This window comes from Scomber scombrus, chromosome 5 (genome assembly GCF_963691925.1).
Source record: "Scomber scombrus chromosome 5, fScoSco1.1, whole genome shotgun sequence".
Lineage (NCBI taxonomy): Eukaryota > Metazoa > Chordata > Actinopteri > Scombriformes > Scombridae > Scomber > Scomber scombrus.
In genome coordinates, this window is record NC_084974.1 from 24,232,507 (window position 1) to 24,253,313 (window position 20,807).

The 20,807-nt window shown below is 37.8% G+C and overlaps 1 protein-coding gene across 2 annotated transcripts in view; it reads left to right on the forward strand.

Moving 5' to 3' along the window:
* Nucleotides 1-213: 213 nt before the first annotated feature.
* mark4b (MAP/microtubule affinity-regulating kinase 4b) overlaps nt 214-20,807 on the forward strand; it is a 64,835-nt gene continuing 44,241 nt past the window's right edge. For both annotated transcript variants that reach the window (XM_062419764.1, XM_062419765.1), the window contains exon 1: nt 214-1,285. In XM_062419764.1, the coding sequence (XP_062275748.1) occupies nt 1,238-1,285 (48 nt within the window). In that variant the 5' untranslated portion in view covers nt 214-1,237. The remainder of the gene's footprint in view (nt 1,286-20,807) is intronic.

A 20,807-nucleotide genomic window follows, 5' to 3' on the forward strand; every position in this document is an offset into this window, starting at 1 on the left:
ATGGAAAAACCTTATTGATATTAACCTGTGTGTAAAATTGTCTTAAAAATAAGTTATAATCATATTAATTGTGACTTATATTCATAAGCAAGTGTCAGCTATGCCCACCGGAGCTCAGAAGTCTGAATTTACGAGGAGTCCCTGAAAGCAGCATGACCAATAGAGGAGAGCAGCGACGCAGCAGCCCTGCCTATTATCACCGCTGACGTCCGTCTCCCTCTTTCTCTTGTCACTGGGTTTTTTTCGGGAGGCAGAGGAGAGGTAGTGGGGGATCCAGTTTTTTTCTTTCCTCCGTCTTTTACTGAAAACAAATGCTATGTTTCCGACACGCAGCGGCCAAATCTTCGTGTTATGCTGCCGCCGCTCCTCCTGCTCCTCCTTCTCCGACGACGACGCTTCATTCACCGCGACATCTCTCTCAACCAAGCCGAATGAGAGGAGCTAAAGGGCGGACTGGACTCAGAGGAAGAACCGGGGGGAGGCTGTAACGTTAACGCAACATCCGCCGCTTTCTTTTATTACAACAACCGCAGTTTCTCATTGATTTTTATATAGATCATTTCATCTGTGTGCTTGAAATGTTGCCTCAGACGGTTTCTGGATGTGTTTCCGTCACAGTTTCTCCACCTTTTTGACGTGTTTTCACCCAGAAAAGAAAAGAAAAAATCATATTAGCTAGCTCCCCCCTTTTTTTCCTTCAGCTCAACCCCCCTATCAGTTACCTCAATGGTCGCATTGGTTTTCCTTTCGTCGCAGCTCAAAGTCAGACGGTGACCACCAGGATTTTGTTAACGTGTCCTCCGAAATGGTACGATAGTGTCTGGAAAGTGAAAAGCCAAGCGGAGGAGGGGGGTTCAGTCAGTCAATCTGGGTTATTTTTGTTTGTTTTGTCTTCTTTTTTCCTCCAGATGAGGCTGGGCTTTGTAATAACATCAGAAAAAAAGAAAAACATGAGGTGGATGTAAGCTTGGAACAGTTTTTACGCATCCTTTCTTTTCTTTTTTTTTCTTTTTTTTTAAAGCTGGATCTTTGGTGATCTGTGCTGCCTTCACGGACTGTGACAATGAAGATTGTATGAGAAGAGAGGCTGTTTTTTTCCCCTCCCTGATACACAGAGCCTGGTGTGACTGACTTACCAGAAGAGGGGGGTTTAACCCAAGTGTATTCACTAAAAACCTACACCCCCTTGCTTATTGTTTTTTTCCTCCTGGACAGCGAAGCGCACTCAGGGACAAACATGTCTTTACGCACGGCACTGCCTGGAAATGAGCGGAACCCGGACCATGTAAGTAACCTAAAAAAACCCCAGAAGGCCTCTATTTGTCATCTTCCAGCTGCAGAAATAGTTAAGCAGTAGGTTTTTATTGTTCACTTGAAGAAAATGATAAAAAATAATAATAATAATGAAGCTATAGGCCCAGAGATTAGTCTGCCATGTGTAAAGAGCAGCTGCAAATCAAGCCAGGCCACACAGACACAGACAGGCTAATCTCTCCTAGATCATTTGGGATGGGTTGTAATTGGACACACACACACACACACACACACACACACACACACACACAGATTTACACACTCAAGCAAAAAAATTGCATAATTTTAACCTTAAAAAAAATCCCCTCCAGACTTTCACCTCCACCTTCATCTTACTTATGGGGGTATCTCCAGTACGCCTGTATGTCTGCTCCCAGCTGATCAATAATTAATGCATCTGATGCAAGGCCACCCAGCACTCCACCATGGCCTGCACCCATCCATCCACTCCACTTTCAGCCACTCCCCTCTCCACCCCCCTTTTCTCAATCAACTCAATAACCCCTCCATCACCTCCTCTGCTTCTAGCTCTTCATCTTCTCTTCTTCTTCTCTGCACCCCCGCCCCTTCCAGCCAGTCTGATCTGTTCAGCCCCCCCACACCCTTTCTTTTAATGAAACTGTGTGACAGGCAGCTCAGTGGGCAGCACTTTATTGCAAAATCTGCTGTGTCAGGCTAGCCCGGTTTGTCCCGCTGACGTTCTTCTGTGTCTGTGGCAGCGTCTGGGTTTTTGTTATATGAGAGAGGGGGGGTGGGGGGCTTTGAGTTGAATGTCTTTTTTTATTTTTATTTTTTAAGCATGTTCTAGAATAATTTTGGATATCCACTTGCTTGTAAAGATGTGAGCTTTTTTCTAATATCCCTTTTAACAACATTGACATCAGCAATGCAGCTGTTCAGAGAGCCTCCACCTTTATCTCAAGGGCACCTACCAGCCCCGAAACATCACAGACTCCCCTCTGGATTGGCAGCACTCACTATAACAGCTACAGCTGATAAAATATAACATACTTTACCCCTTTTTAGAACCTGGATTTTTGGGGCTGATAGCAATATTAGGGAGTTTAAAAATTCCAATATCGATATATAATTTTATATATAAGAATACAGTATCAGCATTTCCCTCTAATTATAAAGACTGTGGCCTCTAATTTGTAGTGCAGTTATTTGAAGAAACTCAAAACACGAACTTGAAACAATGTAGAAAAAGATATTTACTGAAAAATGTCAAAATCTTAACAGTATTTTATATTTTTATAAGTAATAAAAAGTAAAGTACTAGCTGAACTTGGAGAAAACTTCAGCTTTTTTTATGTTGAGTTGAAATATGAGCATTAGTGTTTGAGGGTGTGACCTTTTTGCTGTGTCACCACCATTCATATCAATACAACCACTAGTTAAATTACTAAATCACAAAATTTAGTTTAGAGCACAAATTTTCATGATACAACTTCTTAATTTTGCTCCCAGTGCACCAGAATGATGCATTTGACTTAAAAATGTACAAAATGTTCCTCCAGGGGAGCTGGACCCCCCCTAGAAGGTCGGACTGAGGTCCAATCACTGTAGTCTCTCATAATTCAGTAGGAAACACTGAGAATATATACATAAAATGCACATTTTGTTTATTTTATGTGGTTATCAAACACCTCTGACAAAGGAGGCTGTGATATTTGACACTTTAACTATAAACTTAATTGTATAAAATGACATTTAGTGCACTGAAACAGTAAACTACACTACAATTTAATAATTATTAATGCCTATAAATAATAGAACACAGGACACAGGAATAGATGTTATTATCCATTATTTGCACACTTGAGGCGTGCTGCAAGGACTCTGTGGGATGGTAAAGTGAGTGATGGCATCCTCTGGGTTGTCAAGAAAAAGGATCAAATATACATAAAACGTTGCCTATATGACTTAAAAAATATATCGGACAACATATATGCTGATACCGATATATCTGTGATAGGCCAATATCGGCCAATAATATCGTCTGACCAATATATCTGTCTGGCTGTACTCCTTTTTTTTATTAAAAGATATGTTCACAGTCACTAGTGCTGGGCGACACGGACAGAATTAGATCATTTTATGTCTACGTTTTTTTCTTAATCAGCTCATGAATGGTAAAAATACTCAGGACAGTTTCAGGCAGATAGACAAACTAAGGTTGGACGATATGGACTAAATAAAATATCACCATATGTTTGACCAAATATCTCGATATCGATATTGCGATAATATTTTTGGGATGACTATCGGTGCTTTCACAAAATATTTACACAATGACATTTTTTGATAAATAATCATCAGTAATGTGGATATAATGACTAAGTGGGTAAAGTCAAATAATAGAACAGCTAGAACAGTCCAAGTTCAGAAAGTGACATCAGTTTCTTGAAATACAGCCTTTAAAACAGGAAAAGACACTTACACCCTATCTCAATATTACAATACCCAAAATATAAGCTGATATCTATTTTAATATCATGATATCGATATAATATTTATATATTGCCCAGCCCTAGTTGTCACCGTCCCAATCCCTGACTATTTGCTATTTAGATATTACGTCCATATCTTAAATCTCCTTTTCATATTAGCTGGTCTCCTTAGGGATCACATTGGCATTGATTGGGACACTGTTTCCCATCCTAACTGTACGCTGTAATATAAGTTTAGAAATTTAGCTGTGTGAAAATAACATGCAATCATACATACAGATTAAGTTCCTCTGTGCAGGAACTTTTACTGTATGCATTCTTGAGCCCTTGCCTTGGTTGTACCCATCGCTCCAGACTCACTGCAGATTGTTATAGATAGGAGCTTATCGCCTGTAGTCCGTGCCAGGATCCAGAAGCACTTTTTTAGTAGTAATTTTAATATTTTCATATAAGCCTGTTGTGGTTTGTTTTGGATATTTCTCGTCAAGGCCACACCCAAATGTAGGACTCCTAAAAGATGATGCTGCAATTACATAGCCTTTTTATTCCAACAATAATTATAAAAATTATCAGGTTTAAAGAAGCTTTATCAGAATAATTGGAAACCATAAAAAGAAACCAATAATAGTGCCAATCATTGAAGTACTTGTTGTTAGTCAGAAGTTTGCTTGTAGTTGAGTGCGAGCCGTGCAGGATATGAAGTATTTGGCTCTGAGCTGGGATGAGCAGGATGATGTCTCACCCAGTCACCAGCCACTCTTGTTAGCAAACTTACCATGGTAACAGCAGGGGGTCCTCCCACCTCCTTATTACCCCTCCCACTTCAGCCATCTTCACCCACTCTTGTCCACTTCAATAAAACTCACATGCACAGCTTTGCTTTCTGGCTTTCCTCAGACAGCCTTTTAATCTACAGCCTTTTTAATCCACACTCTAACAGTCTAATTTATTTATTAAAACATTAGCTGCACATTACATAACATTTTGTTGTGATATTTAAGTAATTTCTTTCCTTTTAATGCGGATATTATCGCTGAGCTGTTCCGCTTTCTGTCACTTCCACTTTTTTTTTTTTACCAGTTTACAGCAATATATGCCATTTATAATGTAATATAGATGCATGCACAAGTGATTTGAACCATTTTGAGCCAAGGAACTAACTCACTATTCTCTAATCTTTAGGCTAAGAGCTGTTTCATGAAGGTGTTTGACAAGAAATAAGCAAATATCTTACAGATTATTACACCTTTTGTTAATAGCTTCACTATAACTAAGGGCAGAAATGTCTTAACAGTCTCTTAATTACACTTTCTGAAGCTTTGGAATAAATATATTTAACTTTACAAGTATGTACAATTAGGTAAATGTGAGTATTGACATTGAAAATCACCATGTCTTGCAGTTTATAGATGATTTTGCTCTTTAATGTGCTGAAGTAATGTTAGACTGTGTGCAGTGTTCACAGGTTTTTAGGTGTTTTTATATTTTCAGATACTGCACAAATCATACAGTAATTAAGTTTTTAAAAGAGAACAAACAAAAACTATTTGAGTAAAAAAAGCAAGAATAGTCAAACCATATTTAAAGGAGACAAAAAGCAATTTAAAGTCAATAAAAACTTAAACAATATCAGGAAAAGACCCTGATAAACGTATGTTTTAAGAAGGTAGATCACTCGTTATCTGTCTATTTATCTATGTATCTATCTATCTGGACAGCAGTGCTTGAGAGGTGTGGAGGTGAGAAGAAAAGCCAAACTTACAGTGAAAGTGTTGTGATTGACGCATACATAAAGGCACATAATTCATTTTTGATGTATGACTTTTTCTTGGCGTCTGTTTGTGTTTAAACATGTCGCTGCTTGTGTGCATGTAATACAAAAATTGACTATCGCTTTTCCACTGTGTTTCATAACCTCCTGCAGAGCAAGAGCGTACACACACAATCATATAAACACACACACACACCGTTACACAACCCGTGATATTCATCCTCCCGTGGCCTTGTCATCCCTCTGAGATCATTATCACTATCAGAGTTAAAATTTAGTCTCAGCAGCAGCGGTGGCGGTGCTCGTGACGTGACAGCCGGCGCTTTCACACCAGGATCCACAATTTGCATGTTCGACTCTCTGTTCCCTTCCGTCGCTGCCGCCGCTGCCGCCTCGCATCTGTTCAATCTTTATCCTCTTTCTCATGTTACCCAGCTACACCTCTCGTCTCCCATCAAGTCCTGGATCCAGAGTCTCAGAAACAGGCATCCCTTTCAGTCCTGCATCCTTCTCCTTCCTTTAAACATTTGTCAGGCTAAAAGAAGCTTGAGTTTTACACACATTTTGAAGAGACTCACCTCATTAGGAAACATTTGTGACTTATTTACCACAAGATAATTACTTAGATTTAACTGACTTTATCCAGGCACAGACTTATCATCCTGTTTTTTTTTAATGCTGGTTATTTGGCTTTATAAGCAGCAAAGAAGCAGCTAAATCTGGCACAAGATTACTCATTAGATTATTCATTATTGTAACATGGGATGGAAAAATGGGGATGGAAAATTTATCTGTAGTTACTTAACATAGCATGATGACTCACAAATGTCCTAATGTTTGATGCATTTGTGTTTCTCGGTGTATATTTGTCTTTAAACGTGTTGGTGCATGTATGCATGTAGCACATTAAGTATATATGCATTCAATACACACAAAAATATACCTTGAGTACATTTTAGATGGCCCATTTTTACTTAGAAAGTCTCTTATGAATATTTTTACTCTCTAAGGACCCTTTCCTTCAACACCTCATGACCTCTGACACATTTTTCCTCTGTATAATTACATTACTCTGGTTTATCTGGTGTTACCTTGCAAAACTAACGTCTTAAATCAGCTTCAGCTCTGATCTGTCGCAGGAATCGTAATAGTGTTTGTCTTCCTTGCCTCCTTTTTCTTTGTTTCCTTATTTCCAAGCAGCAGACGATTACCTAACCTGCTAAACCTGCATCTGTTAAAGGCCCTGCACGTGTTTATATTTAAAGTTTTTTGGGGTTTTCTTCACCACATGCGTATCTACTGGTAAAGGACTGTAAAGTATTTGTGGGTTTTATTTGTGTTTCTGCTCTGAGGGGTTTTTGTCAAGTCATTTTGTCACTTAAAAATCTTAAAAAGTTACAGTGTTGCATTAGCGTTTTGTTTTTAGGATTATAGTTGTAGATTTCAATTTAGATAAGGGTCAACAATGTGGTGATGAAATCCAGAGCTGGATAATAGTCAGGAAATGTCCTCACAAGTGTAATAAACAGGTATCTATGTATTTATTGCAGCACTGTGGGAATGGACAGACTGTTTTGCCTGAGGCTAGTCATGTGGTTTTCTGTGTGTGTGTGTGTAAGAGGAGAGTAAAGGAAGTCATATAGTAGGTGTGGGTGAATGCTTGTGCTCACATGTAAAGCTGTGTGTTATCACCAAAAGAAAAGAAAAAAAAGAAGACATGTCTCTCTCTTTCTTTCTCTGCGTGTGTGTGTGTGCCACAGCAGCGCAGAGCCGGAGCTTTTGTGTTCCCAGGGACAAGCCAAAGATTCATGAGCTCGCTGTCACGACTTGTTACCCAAAAGCTGGCACCCACCTTCGACCCCCCACCACCACCACCACCACCACCGATGGCGTTGGTTTCACCTAGAAACACAGCAGAAACAGTCATAAACAACTCCAGGCTCTTTTTTGGTCTACTGAGGCCAACTGAACCATGTATGATTAGTATATATAAAATGAGTCAGGTTGATATTAGACGACATATATTGGGGTCACAATACCTTGCTCACTTGTACTGTTTTTTTGGTTTATTTTTGCACGCCAGCCAGCTAAACCAAAACCCAAAATGTGTGTTGAGTTACTGGTGCAGCAGTAGCCCAAAGGTCAGAGAAGTAGGGCCAGTTTAAAAAAGGGGAAATTTCCAGTTTAAACCACTGGAGAGGTGATTGAGTTACCATCTGTTTAGTTTTTAACGGCGACTACCGCGATGTCCACGTTCAAAGGCGCTTCCAGATGCTCTGTCGACACTTGACAGCGGGGCGGCAGCAGTGGCAAAACTGTGTTAAGAAAGAAATAAGTGTGTGACTCTAAAAGAGCTTAAGTGCTTAGCGAACGTTCCTTTATAAACGTGTTGCTCAAGAGAACATCAGTGGCAGGTTTTTAAGAGAAATGATGTTAGTATTAAGCATTATTATTAGTATATTTTCTTTATATTTCCACTTTAATTTTCCATTTATCCATTTGGCCACTGTGGCGTCTTCTTCCTTTGAGTATATGTGGATGAAATTTGGGTTTCAGTGGTGCTCATAATTTCTTTTATATGGCGAGTAAGCCAGCAAGGTTTATTTATAAAGCTCCTTTTGCAAACAACAGTCAGAAAGTGCGTCACATTCAAAATACAAAAAACAACAAATGCAATTGTATAAAAACAAAGACACCAGATTAAAATATACAAAGTGAACAGACATAGGTGTCAAATTAAAACATGAAATACTAAAAACTATCTAAATGCCTGTCTTGAACAGATGGTCTTTTAAGGTGTTTTTTAAATGACTCCACAGTATCTATGGACCTAATTGGGAGACTATTTTATAGCTTAATTTATTCCAAATAAAAGCTATTACTGCTGTTGGAAGTGTTAAAACATGGCTTTCTGTAGTTTAGAGAGCTGTAAATGTAGTGAAGTGGGTAAATTAAAATCCACTATAATACAGCTAATCTCTGACATTGATGGCCCAACACGTGTGTGCAATGAAAAGCATGCAGATACAAGTCATTTTACTGGTGTGGATCATTACAGTCGGCCCTCTAATGTTACATAATGCATTTTTAAGTAACACAGGTACAGGCACAGGTTTAAATATATGAAAGTCCTAAAAGTGCTTTAGAAGTCAGCCCAATGTAAAAAAACAAACAAAAACAAAACATAAAATAATAAGAAATGAATCTGAATTGACTTTACGAGGGGGTCCAAAGGAAGGAGCCCAGTACAAGATGGTATAATTAAGCTCCAAATGTAAATATATTTTGGTTAAACACATATTTATTCACATAAATTTAACTTTTATTAGAATATAATGTGACTTTTTACGATGCTTTCCCACCAGCTACTATTTAAGTCTATTTAAAAGGTTAAGGTGCCACTATACTCCATTATAAAGTTCGGAAACCCCCTCCACCCACACCAGTATGAGGTCACATTAAATTAAAGTTTTGTTTGGAAATTACACATATGAGGCCAGTAAGCATCTGGTCATAAATGTCTCTCCCAACCTACGCAGAGAAGGATGTTTTGGGTAACTGTAGGTCGCTGCACCCTCTAAAATCTCAACAAAGCGCACGCAGACCTGAACCTCAATGAAGTTGACGGATTGATTCATTTCCTGTCGATAAGTGGTCTGAAAAGGAGAGCAAAACAAACCTTAACTTAATTTATTATATACAAATATGAACATGCACATGGGTCGTCTGAGAACCTCTAAGTGTAGCCCATAGTAGGCATCATTTCAACTTTAAGGGGGGGCAGCTGTGTCCGACAATTTCTGTACCTTTACAAAACCAACTTTTAACCAGACATAGCAAGGGAAGTGAGAACAGAGCCAGAGTTTGAACTTCTTTAAATGAATCAACTAGACTACTATTTCATTTCTGGGGAGCTCCAACAAAGCTTTAAAAGTATAAATTACTACCACCAAGGCTGAACAGGTGGCTCCTGGCACAGTTCATATAGTCTCTGTTAACATGTATCACACAGATACGCACACATAATTACATGAAAATGAAGTGGCACACATGAAACACACTCGGACACTCACAGTCAGTCTGTTGTGTTCACTGTGTGACAACGATGATGATGATGAAGCTCTTCTGCTGTCGGGCTTTCAGGTGTTGGCTTACTGGCCTCGTTGTCCTCAGGCCTGAGCTCTTCCTGTTCTCTCAAGTGTCTTTACATATGTAGTGTTGAGTCCTGTGAGCTCTGCAGCTGCATGAAGCTCTATACTCCATGTATGTGCATGTGTCACACAGAGATTTAACATTAATATAGGATAGATATTTTCATTTTAACTAGGGATGTCAGATAATATCGGCCCTCCGATATGTACACGAACACACAAACGAGAAACAAGGTTTACCTCCTCGTTGTCGTTTTCTCTGTTATGTTTTCGGCGAGTCGCCTCTGTGACGTCAGCGTCAGATTCTGGTGGGTCCTGTCTGGGTCCTACTCTGCTGGAGACACAACAGCTGAGAGGACCGAGTGAGAGGGCGTTCCTGTAAAGGTCCCGCCTCCAGAAACGGGGCTTATGTCTGTGGTTTTGGAACTATTTCCAAGTGTGTCCTATGGATAGTAAATTTGTAATTTGCAATGACTGCAAAGCGGCATAATAAATATGGCAGTGCCATATTGGCACTTTTTTCCATAACTTAAGTTGAAGTTGTTCTCTTATTTTGTGTTTGACAGTGTTTACATTTGGAAAGCCATGTTGCATTTATGTATGCATCCAGTGGGGCATCACAATACAATTAGGTATAATAGGAGATATGTTATGTTGTTATCTAACAGTTTTGGTGTAAAAAGCCTGCATATATCGGTATCGGAAATTAAGAGTTGAACAATATCGGAATATCGGATATCGACAGAAAAGCCAATATCGAGAATCCCTAATTTTAACAGCTTTGTCTGTTTTTTTTTTGTTTTTTTTTTACAAATCTTAAGTTTTTTAGTCCATGTGTCACCTTTTTCCATTAATGCCACCTACGTTTTTTGCATCTCAGAGCAATCAATCCAAATTGTGCCTTTTTATAACTTTTCATCTGTTTTTTTTGCATAGTCACTACTTGAAATGCTGCCTTGCTTGCGGTGTACTTGCACTTCATGTTGTTTACTGCAAGTTACACGTGATAAGGAAAGTATCATGATCGGTGGGTCTTCTTTTTCTTGTTTTGTTGTTAACCACAGGAAACGTCGCTGTCACTGCTTCTGTCCATTAGCTGCTGCAGACGGCAGCTCTGCAACAAGAGCGACCCTTTAATTGTGATTTTGCACAAACACAGAGCCGCCTGTGAACTGTCATTATTACAGTGCTAGCATTTCCATCTTGAGGGTTTTTGGACATGTTTTTTTTTATGGGTAATGGCAACGAGAGGTAAGCACATTGTGGGTGGTTGTATACTGCTGTGTCACGACTTCATTTACAGTCCGTTTTTAATCATTTCCTGCAGCAGACAGACTGTAATCTTAAACTAATACTTGAACAAAATCATCTTGAACAGCAGAATATTCTCTGGTCTTGATAATTTAGTTTCAAGCCAGATAAAAGATAGATTCAAACTAAAAATATCCAACTTTGAATGTCCTCGTTTCAACCAATCAGTCAGAGGATCTGCACTATTTCTCGACGGTGAAGCCAGATCGAGCGTTACTTTTAATTTATCTGATATTACAAAGCAGATTACATCCCTGTGCCTGTTTGTTTTCACAAAAATTAAGCTTGGGGGAGTGGGGGAGGAGGGTGCAGACAGATAAATTGCTTTTGTTATGAGTAAGAGGAAGAGTTATTTTTATTTTTTTGAGTAGTGCAGACTTTGTCATTTTTGGATCTGTTGGAGCAGCAGGCTTGGCAGAAACAACAGTGAGCTGGGAGACTGATGCAGAACATGTATTACTCAATAAAGTGTTCAGACAGGATTTGACTCATACAAATGTGGTTGAGTGTATGAATACATCAAAACAAGGATTTCAGATAATTTAGTGACTAAAGTGAGCAACAAATGAGACTGAAAATCCAGTAAGAGTGCAAAAATGAACACCAGTAAATATGTCAGAGGCTATCAGCTGTTTAAGCCAATGATGCAGTCATGTTTGGAAATGATGCATGTAGGAAAATATGCTGCATACATTTGATTTTTGTAGTTTTAGCCTCCACTCATATTGCTAATAGTAATATTTTTATTCTTCAAATGAATTGCACAGCTTTTAAAAGAAGCCTGACGGAGTAGAGGACACAAATAATGATCAGTATATCAGGGGTGTCATACATGCCTTATCCAATTTGAGATGAAGGACAAATGTGCACATTTTTATCAGTATCTCTTACCAGGGTATAAGCCCAAATTGAGAGAGTTGGCCTTCAAACAATAATGTGCATGTTTGGGTCTGGCTGAGAGGTGCAAGTTAAACTGTGAGTAGCCTGTAAATAGCTGCTTCAGAGGTTTTTCCACCACCCTGATTAGAATACAGTTACTCTGAAAAAACTATACACAACATATTTTGGTCATATTTAAACCATTTATATATTGAACATTGTCCAAAATGTTGTCAATCAGCAGAAATAATATATATATTATAATCTATATATAATCTAATAGTGCAAAATAATCTGTAAAAGACTGAGATTGTATTGTTAAAATGGCACTCATTACTTCTTAAGACATCTCAAGCTCAGGTCTTATAGGGTCATATATGGTTTATTATAGTGAGGTTATAATATATATTATTTAAAAGTTGTCATGGTTAGAATGGTTTTACTGGTCCAGCTCACTCAAATTGGGCTGTATGTGGCCCTTGAACTAAAATAAAACCCTTTTTATTCTCCTGTTTTCATCTCTTATTCTATTTTAACTTAATTTTATTTCAAATTTAACACTTTTAACCCTCATATACTGTTCATATTCTGACTCATAACTAGTCTCTACACCAATTTACATTCTTAAATTCCCCATCAGTCAATAATACATGTTTGATTAATCCTTCTGTTTGATTAAAAGACATTTACGATCGCTACTTTATGAACATTTTATAGAATATAATGAATACAGAAACATGTTTTAATGCTGATATGAAAATGTATATCAGCTGCACAACAATTTAAAAAGGTGCATCTAAAAGAAATGTGTATAGGGTGTTTATACAGCTCTTAAATGTAAAAAATGGGTCAAAATTGACCCTGAACAGTATGTAAGGGTTAATCATATTTAAATGTCTTTTTTATTTTGCCATGTGTTGCTTTTATATCCTGTCTTGATGCATTTTATGTTTTATATAAAACACTCTGAATTGCCTTGTTGTTAAATTGTGCTACTGGCTTATCTACATCCTGTCTCTTTCTTACCCTGTCAGATTTAATTAAGTAAAAAATAATGTCTTTTTGCATTTCTCGAGAACACACAGCACACAGAGCAGATAACAGATCATTACAGACTGGAGGAAGAATCAATCTGTTGGATACAGTCTAGCCAAGGAGTGACTCAGCTCTTTTAATCCGCTGCTGTTGATCCACACAAAATAAATCTGACCCACACTCAGCCTGCTCTGACAATCCCACAGCGTTGCGGCGAATGATACACTGAGTAATGTGGCAGATCTCCAGAGGCCGAACAGAAAGCATGTCACTGTGTGTGTGTTTGTTTACAGTCCTGCACTGTACAGACAGAAGGGTCCAGTTTCACTTTGCATATCGGAGCTGATAATGTCACTCAGGCAGGAAGGGGGAGGCTTTAAAACAACAATGTCGGGTGTTTGTCTTCCTCTGTCTATATCTGTCATTTAGATATAAATCTCAACATGTTGATGCTTTTAAAGTCTTTTTAAATCGGATGTTGAATTGTAGGAGATGGAGCAAGCCTCACAGTTAAATCAATGCCCTTTAAGTTTGCAGATTCAAGCTAACTTAATGATGAATAGATACATTGTTTTTTTAAAGAAAAGACCAGAGAATTACATGATAATTTGCTTGATACTTCTGCGAAATACTTAAGATACTTTAAGAATAAAGAATAAAAAATGCATCATAATTTCATGTAAGACACACTGAAAAGGCCACCACTTCACTGTAGGAGACATTTTTATTGGTTCATTCTTTACACAGATGAAGCAGTTTTGGATATTATTACTAAAGCATTTTGTTTTGTTTCAGTGTTGTAACGAGTTGGTGCATCTCTAAGGCTTAATCCTCTAATTAAATCCTAAAATAAATGTACCTTTGCTTACTGCAACTCTATTTAACACATAGAGCAGAAGCAATTCAGCCTTGCCCCCGGGGGAAATATACAATACGTACAGTTAATGTCAGAGAGGGGAGCCATGCAGCCAAATTGGTCTGACTCATACAGTCTGTCTAATGGTTATTGGTAGAAATGTGAAGGAGCTAAAGAGTCTCTTAGCAGCTGTTGTGTTGCTTTAGTTATCTGCAAATAATGAGGATGAAATATTGGTAATGTTTGGTTTAATTAACTGATATTGAAATTGGTGGATCATTTTGATTTTGGTGCATAGTTTTCAGGTTACAGTAAGTCCTCCTTTTAAAAGCAGCTCTTTCTGCTCACTGTTACTCATGGACATTTCGATCCACCATGACCTTCGTCTGATAAACAAGCTCTACTTCTTCTCTCTCACATTTTCCTGCCTCTCTCCTCTCTGTCATCTAGTGTTACCGAAATAGTCAAGAAAAAAATGTGCGATTGTCTGCCAGTGATGAAAGTGAAACACACAATGATAAGCAGTGAAGACTGGAATAGTTGTGGTTTTAGAGAAAAGTTTTATGTGGTCAATCCTGAGACTTGAGATTCAGAGATTAAATCCAGCATGACACTTTATGATCCATTTTTTGTGACTTGCATTCGTTTTTTTGTGTGAATGATGGTGGATAATAATTAACTAACTCTGTGTTTTCATCAGATTAAAATTACAGGAAGATTTTTAGCGATTTAAAAACTATTTTCAAAGTATGTGAAGAATTGATCAAGTACTACAAATTGGGCATGAAAATAAATTGATTGCTTTGTATACAAATAACATGAAGCTAGTAGAGGCACACAACAGGAGATTGTCCACGTCACCTACCCGAAATACTGCGTTTTTAAGCTTTTAACCAGAAAATAGACTGTGTCCGAAATCACTCTTTATTCATTCATTCATTCACTGCTCTAATACAATATATAATAAACACTACATAGTGAGCAGCAAATCAAGATTTCAGACTCTAAGTCCCTTGATGGTAGTTTTCACATCTTTAAAATGTTGAGCATTGCATTGTGGGATTGTTCGTTGATTGTTGAAAGTAGTATACACATGGATTTATTCTAACAGTGTTTCCCCCATTTGCCCCGCCCATGAGTTCCCGCTTGGCCCACAGACTTTACACTGTTATGACGATACAGATTTTTAAATTATTTTTCGGCTCGAGGAAAAGTAATGAAAATAGACTATTGATGACGCGTTAATGCTGTATGTTGTGCGGAAAAACGATTGTATGTTGATCAGAAGTATTTCAGACACTTGTTGCTGTGATGTTTCAGTATTTACAGATCAAACTGATGTTGAAGCGCGATGTGCAAAAGCGCGACTCGGGTGCAGTAGTCTATTTGCGCAAAGCAACAGCTCGGACATTATATGGGCTTTGTACTCAGGAGCTGGTAGGGTCCATTAAATATCCAGTCCAACTGATTTGGACATTTGGACAATTTCAGGTTTGCAGTCCATGTGTGAAAGGATCTGGAAGTGTCCTCTTAAAGTAAATATCAACCATATCAAATAAAAAAAGGTAAATCACACATTTATCGCTATCATAAAACATCTACTCATGAAATAGTTCATTTTTTGAGGACTATAATTCACCTTCTTTTTGAGTGATGGGCCAGTTTATAGCTCCATTATTTGGAATTAAATACTTCTATGTTCAAAAGTTCACATGATAGTTTAAAAGCCAAGCAAGGCCTCGGCAGCAGCTGATCAGGGCTTGACTCCCGAGTGTCAGACAGCTTGTCCGTCAGGGTCTCTGACCTGTTTTTCTGGCAGCTCCCTCTTTCCTTGTGGGGCCTGCCAGGAAACACTCGCTGAGAGTGTTAAAGTCTGCTGTCATCGCTGTGACATCTGTCTTCAGAAACAGGAAGTGACGCAAGTTAAGTTCACTCAACTTTCTGCTGCTCTTGACGCGCGTACTCGTGATGGATGACTGAGATGTGCTGAGCTGTTGACATGTTTGGAGATAAGATTTCAGCAAAGATGGAAATGAAGGAAAATGTGTCAGATATTGTCTCTATTCAACATATGAGATTTTAGTTACAATCATAATTATATTTTTTAACCCTTACATACTTTTCATATTCTGACCCATTAGGCTCTACACCATCAGTTATTATTAATACATGTTTGATTAATCTAATGGAGAAAAGAACATGTTTGAATGCTGATTTTTGAATTACAGGTTAAATTTGTAAATTTCCATATATAAATATGTGTATTAGCTGCACACACAAAAAAGACACATTTATTTTGATAGTTGTGTATTCTGTGTCACAGTAGGAAAAGTCCAGATAAAAGAAATGTGTATATGGTGTTTTTATAGTTCTCAAATGTAAAAATGGGTCAAATTTGACCCTGATCAGTATGTAAGGGTTGATAGTTAATAATAGAGGACAATATGTAATCAAGTTTAAACCTTGAATATTGTGTGAGAAGCATCTATCAGTCTAATGTAATGCTCAAACTGAGCTACTTGTTTAGATGTAATTATTGGCTATTATGTACAGTAAGTTTAGAGCAAGTTGTCAATATTAAGCCACAATATGGAATGATACTTTTAAGACACATTATTTCAGGTGATATCAGTGTTTTAGATACAGCAGGAGCTCTGCTGTTCTTCAGAGTTCAGATATATGAAGCATTTGATATGGATCTGCAGTATTTTGCTTTAAGAACTTAAACTTTTGTCAAATTCATATTTAAAAAAGCTTTATTGGCATGACAGATCAGAAATCTACATTGCCAAAGCAGCACAGAAGATTAGAAACATTGACAGATGATTATACAGTATGCAAATATCAAGAAACATATCAAATACAATATAGTAAAACGCCTTTTCTTTCCATATTACGTAAGTGATATCAACATTTTCCTCGTTTTGATACTGACATTACATTAAAGAAAACAGTAACATTAAGATTTAAAAGCACACAATAGAAGAAATCAATTCCTAATTTAAAAAGTTACATTAAAAAAATGATATATCAAAAAGGGCTCAATGTTATCAGGGAATCACTTTTTAAAGTGTGTTGAAGGTTGTTCGATGAGTCAGGAGCACAAAATCTAATTTAGTCGACTGAGCCACTCAATAACTCAGACTGTTTTTTTTAATGTTATCTCTTCGCTGCGTTCTGTTGTGTTACGGAGACAGTTTGTCTGCTGTGGCGTGTGATAGAGAAGGTGTGTGTGTGTCTGTGTGTGTGTGTGTGTCAGGGCCAGCGACACACCACATACAGCTAGAGAGAGAGGAAGAGGAAACTGGACTGACAGATCGAGAGTGTGTGTGTGTGTCGAGGGGTTGAGGATGGCTCAAGGTTACGCCATTTCTCTGCTGGGGACCAACGTCACACATCCTGTCATCATTACACAATACTTCCCATACCGTCACACACACACACTCAGTCTAGACAGTGCAGCAGTCGCAGCAGGACACCTCCCTCAGGGCGTGGTCCATTGTTTTTGAAACACGTTTGCGTTCATCACACTACGAGTCTTGACGTAGCTGTTATCTGTAACTCCTTGCACCTCCCCGCTCCTCCAGCTTCATCTAAAACAGTGATAACAGACAGAGAGGAAGAAAAACTTAAACCACATTTTACATTTTTTATTATACAGATGCATACAGAGTGAACGCAGTAGAAGAAAAAGCAAAAATACCTACATTTATATCATAAAATACTAAAAATATAATGACTGCAAATATGCCTGTAGCTTGAAAAGGATGGAGCATGTATGAAGAGAACAAAGTTGACAGTAGTGATTATTGTGTGTTTATGAATTACAAAGGATGAGAGGACTTGTGTTCAGTCAAATTAGGCACATATTCAGCAGCAGAACTGGATCACAAGTGTTTCCATTCATGCGTTTTTTCTTTCTTTTTTTTTTATTATTCAGCTGTGCGCCCACACAGCAGACACAGCACAGATGGAAGATAGCCGCTGTACTGTGCTGTGCTGTAGATTAACTTAAGGAATGCCAGACATGCAAACATGCGTGCCACTGCGACGCATGCCGTCACATATTTGAGCCAACACTTATTCTTTTAGGAGGAGGAGGATGTGAAAAAAGTAAAGAGAGCTCTCCCTTATGATTTTCATGTGATATACCTAAGGGGGAAGTTCATTTTTAAGGGCAGCAACTTTCACTATCAATATGTAGATTCATTCTGTGATTAATCAATTTGGTCAAATCAAAATCGGAAAATGGAAATTGCTATCATATAGTATCTTAGAGCACAATTTGACACCATGAAATGCTTCAATTTGTGAAACCAACAGTCCAAAACCACAAAATATTGATTTTAAAAGCAGCAATCTCTCACATTTCATATCCTGGAGCCACTAAATTGTTTTTTACTCATCAACTTGATTTTATTTGTTCTCTTTTAAAACTTGTGTATTTCGCTGCCTCATGAAGTACTTTGTAACTTGTATTTTGTAAAGTGATCTATAAATATAAGTAATAAGTTAAGTTAAATAAGTTTATTAATATAAAATGTCACAGATCCACATGTCCAGCTGTTTCCGGATAGAGTAACCAATTAGGAGGAAGTTTGATTTAAACTCTTTTAAGAAGAGAAGCAGACACACTGACAGCTGCTTTAATGGGTTGCAGAGTCTTCTCAGCCCTTGTAGTAGTGTTAGAACGTTTTTTTGAAGAAATTGACACTCGATATAAGGTTTAACACAATGTGAATGTGTAAATGAATTGTGTTTACAGATGTGATGTAGCGATGCTGTTCAGAGTGATTGTTTTCTGTGTCACGCCAGAAAAACATCTGACTGTCACATGTTTGGGCGTTTTTGTTGTAATGTCATCAAGCTGTCCTCTAACACGCTGTTAACTGCACAAGAGTTATTGACTCTATTAAGTAAATGACGGGAGATGACTCTGCGTCAGTATTGTTAATGTCTTTTCATAAAACCACTTCAAGTAAACCTGAACTTCTTCTCTGGAGTGAGCTCCTTGTTATCGTTATCATAATCATGCTGACAGTAAGGGTAAAAAAAAAACCTGACAAACCTGATATTTCACAGGATAGTTTTGCTTCAAAACTATCAACTGATAATCTTATACATATACAGAGTATGTACATAAACACACTTTTTTGAATTGGAGGCTGTGATATTTTACAGTTTAAGAATAAACGTAATTTTTATAAAATAACATCAAGGCAAGGCAAGGCAGCTTTATTTATATAGCGCATTTCATACACAAGGGTTAACTCAATGTGCTTTACATAATAACAAAATATTAAAAACATTTTAAAAAAACATTAAACTTGAATTTAATTTATTGTCATTATATTTTACATGTAATGAGATTACAGGTGCCACTCCATTGGTGCTTTAAAAACAATAAAAACATGACAACCAGATAAAAACAAGATACACACGCAGCTAAAAAAAAGATGACATAGTAGGCTTTAAAAAAATGAGATGCAGCTATGATAGCATAATGTGGAGGGTATTACACTTAAATAAAATAAATAGAATAAAAATTTGGCCTATATATCTTCTTTTTTTTTTTAAATCGGCACATATCGGACGTCGTAAACACTGATACCAATATATCTGTGATAGACTAATATTGGGCGCGCTCTAAAACTGAAACAATGATGGTAATAGTAAACTTAAGTTCAAAACCGAAGTTACAAGGTGCTTGACACAATGCAATATTAATAAGAGAATAACATACACAGAACACAATAAAACATCAAGCATAAATAGATGAAACATTAAACAATAAATAAAACAACAAAGAGCAGCAATTATACAGTATTATAAAAATGTGTTCCTGTACATGTATTTTATGATATATTTGTGATAGGCCAATATCGGTCGGGCTCTAATACTGATAATTTTGATTGATTTCCTCAAATCATCCATGATGATGTCCACAGAAATAGGCAGGCAAATACATAACATATATGATCAAATGAATAAAAACTTGATAAAAAAATAAAATGAGCTTCACCTGTAGCACACCGGTTCAGATCAGAGACTTCAGGACTAGGAGAGTGAACTAAGTCAGGGATGCTGCAGGGCATTATCTCAAAAAACTGGATTTCTTTCAGAAAATTTTGCAGCTCGTTTGCTGAATGTGCAAATCACATAGTAACAGTAACGCTCCCACTACCCTCCCCCCTATCCACCAGCCCCCTTCCACCCATCCTCTATACCAAACGTCACTCTGCATGTATATCACACACACACACACACACACACACACACACACAGGCCTTCTCCTGAATGAAACTGCGTGGTAATCAGAAGGAGTGGGGTGAATCGATGGACTCCTTGAAAGGAAAATGTGGGACGGCAAAGGAGGGGGTGGGGGGGTGAAGCTCAAATTGATGCAAGGTCGCTGAAAATGAAGATAGCGGCGGGAGACAAAAGAGAGGGCGGGTCCGGCACGGCACAGCATGGAGAGGAGAGGAGAGGAGAGGAGAATGGAGGCAAATTGATCTGTCTGGGGGATGGGATGAGCCAGGGGAGAGAGGAGGAGGAGAAGAAGAAGAAGGGGTGAATTAATGGGGGAAGGGTGAGGAGTAGATGAAACCGAAGGTGGAGGAGCAAATTGGCAAAGGGGTATAATCTTCTGGGTGGCTTTAGTGATGCCTTAATGCACAAAACTCTGTAATGACATTGAGTTTTAATCAATAATTGAAAAAAACTTCCCCTAAAATCCATAAAAAGCTGCTCCAGTCGTCACTTTGTCTTTTTGTACCTTTATTTCCATTCAAATCTCAAACTATTGATGGCTGAAATGTGTCGTCATCTTCATATTGAGATGATTACATTTTCTTCTTGGTGGTTTTTTCACATACTGGAGGTTAAAATGTCAAAATGTCTCTAAACATCCCTCTAAACAATGAACTAATGACAAAATGAGTCCAACATAAATATTTATTACGCGCTGTGGCTCGGCCCGCCGTTAGTTTGGGCTCAGCTTTTTGTTGACATGTGTTTTGCACATTTTCTTTCCAAAT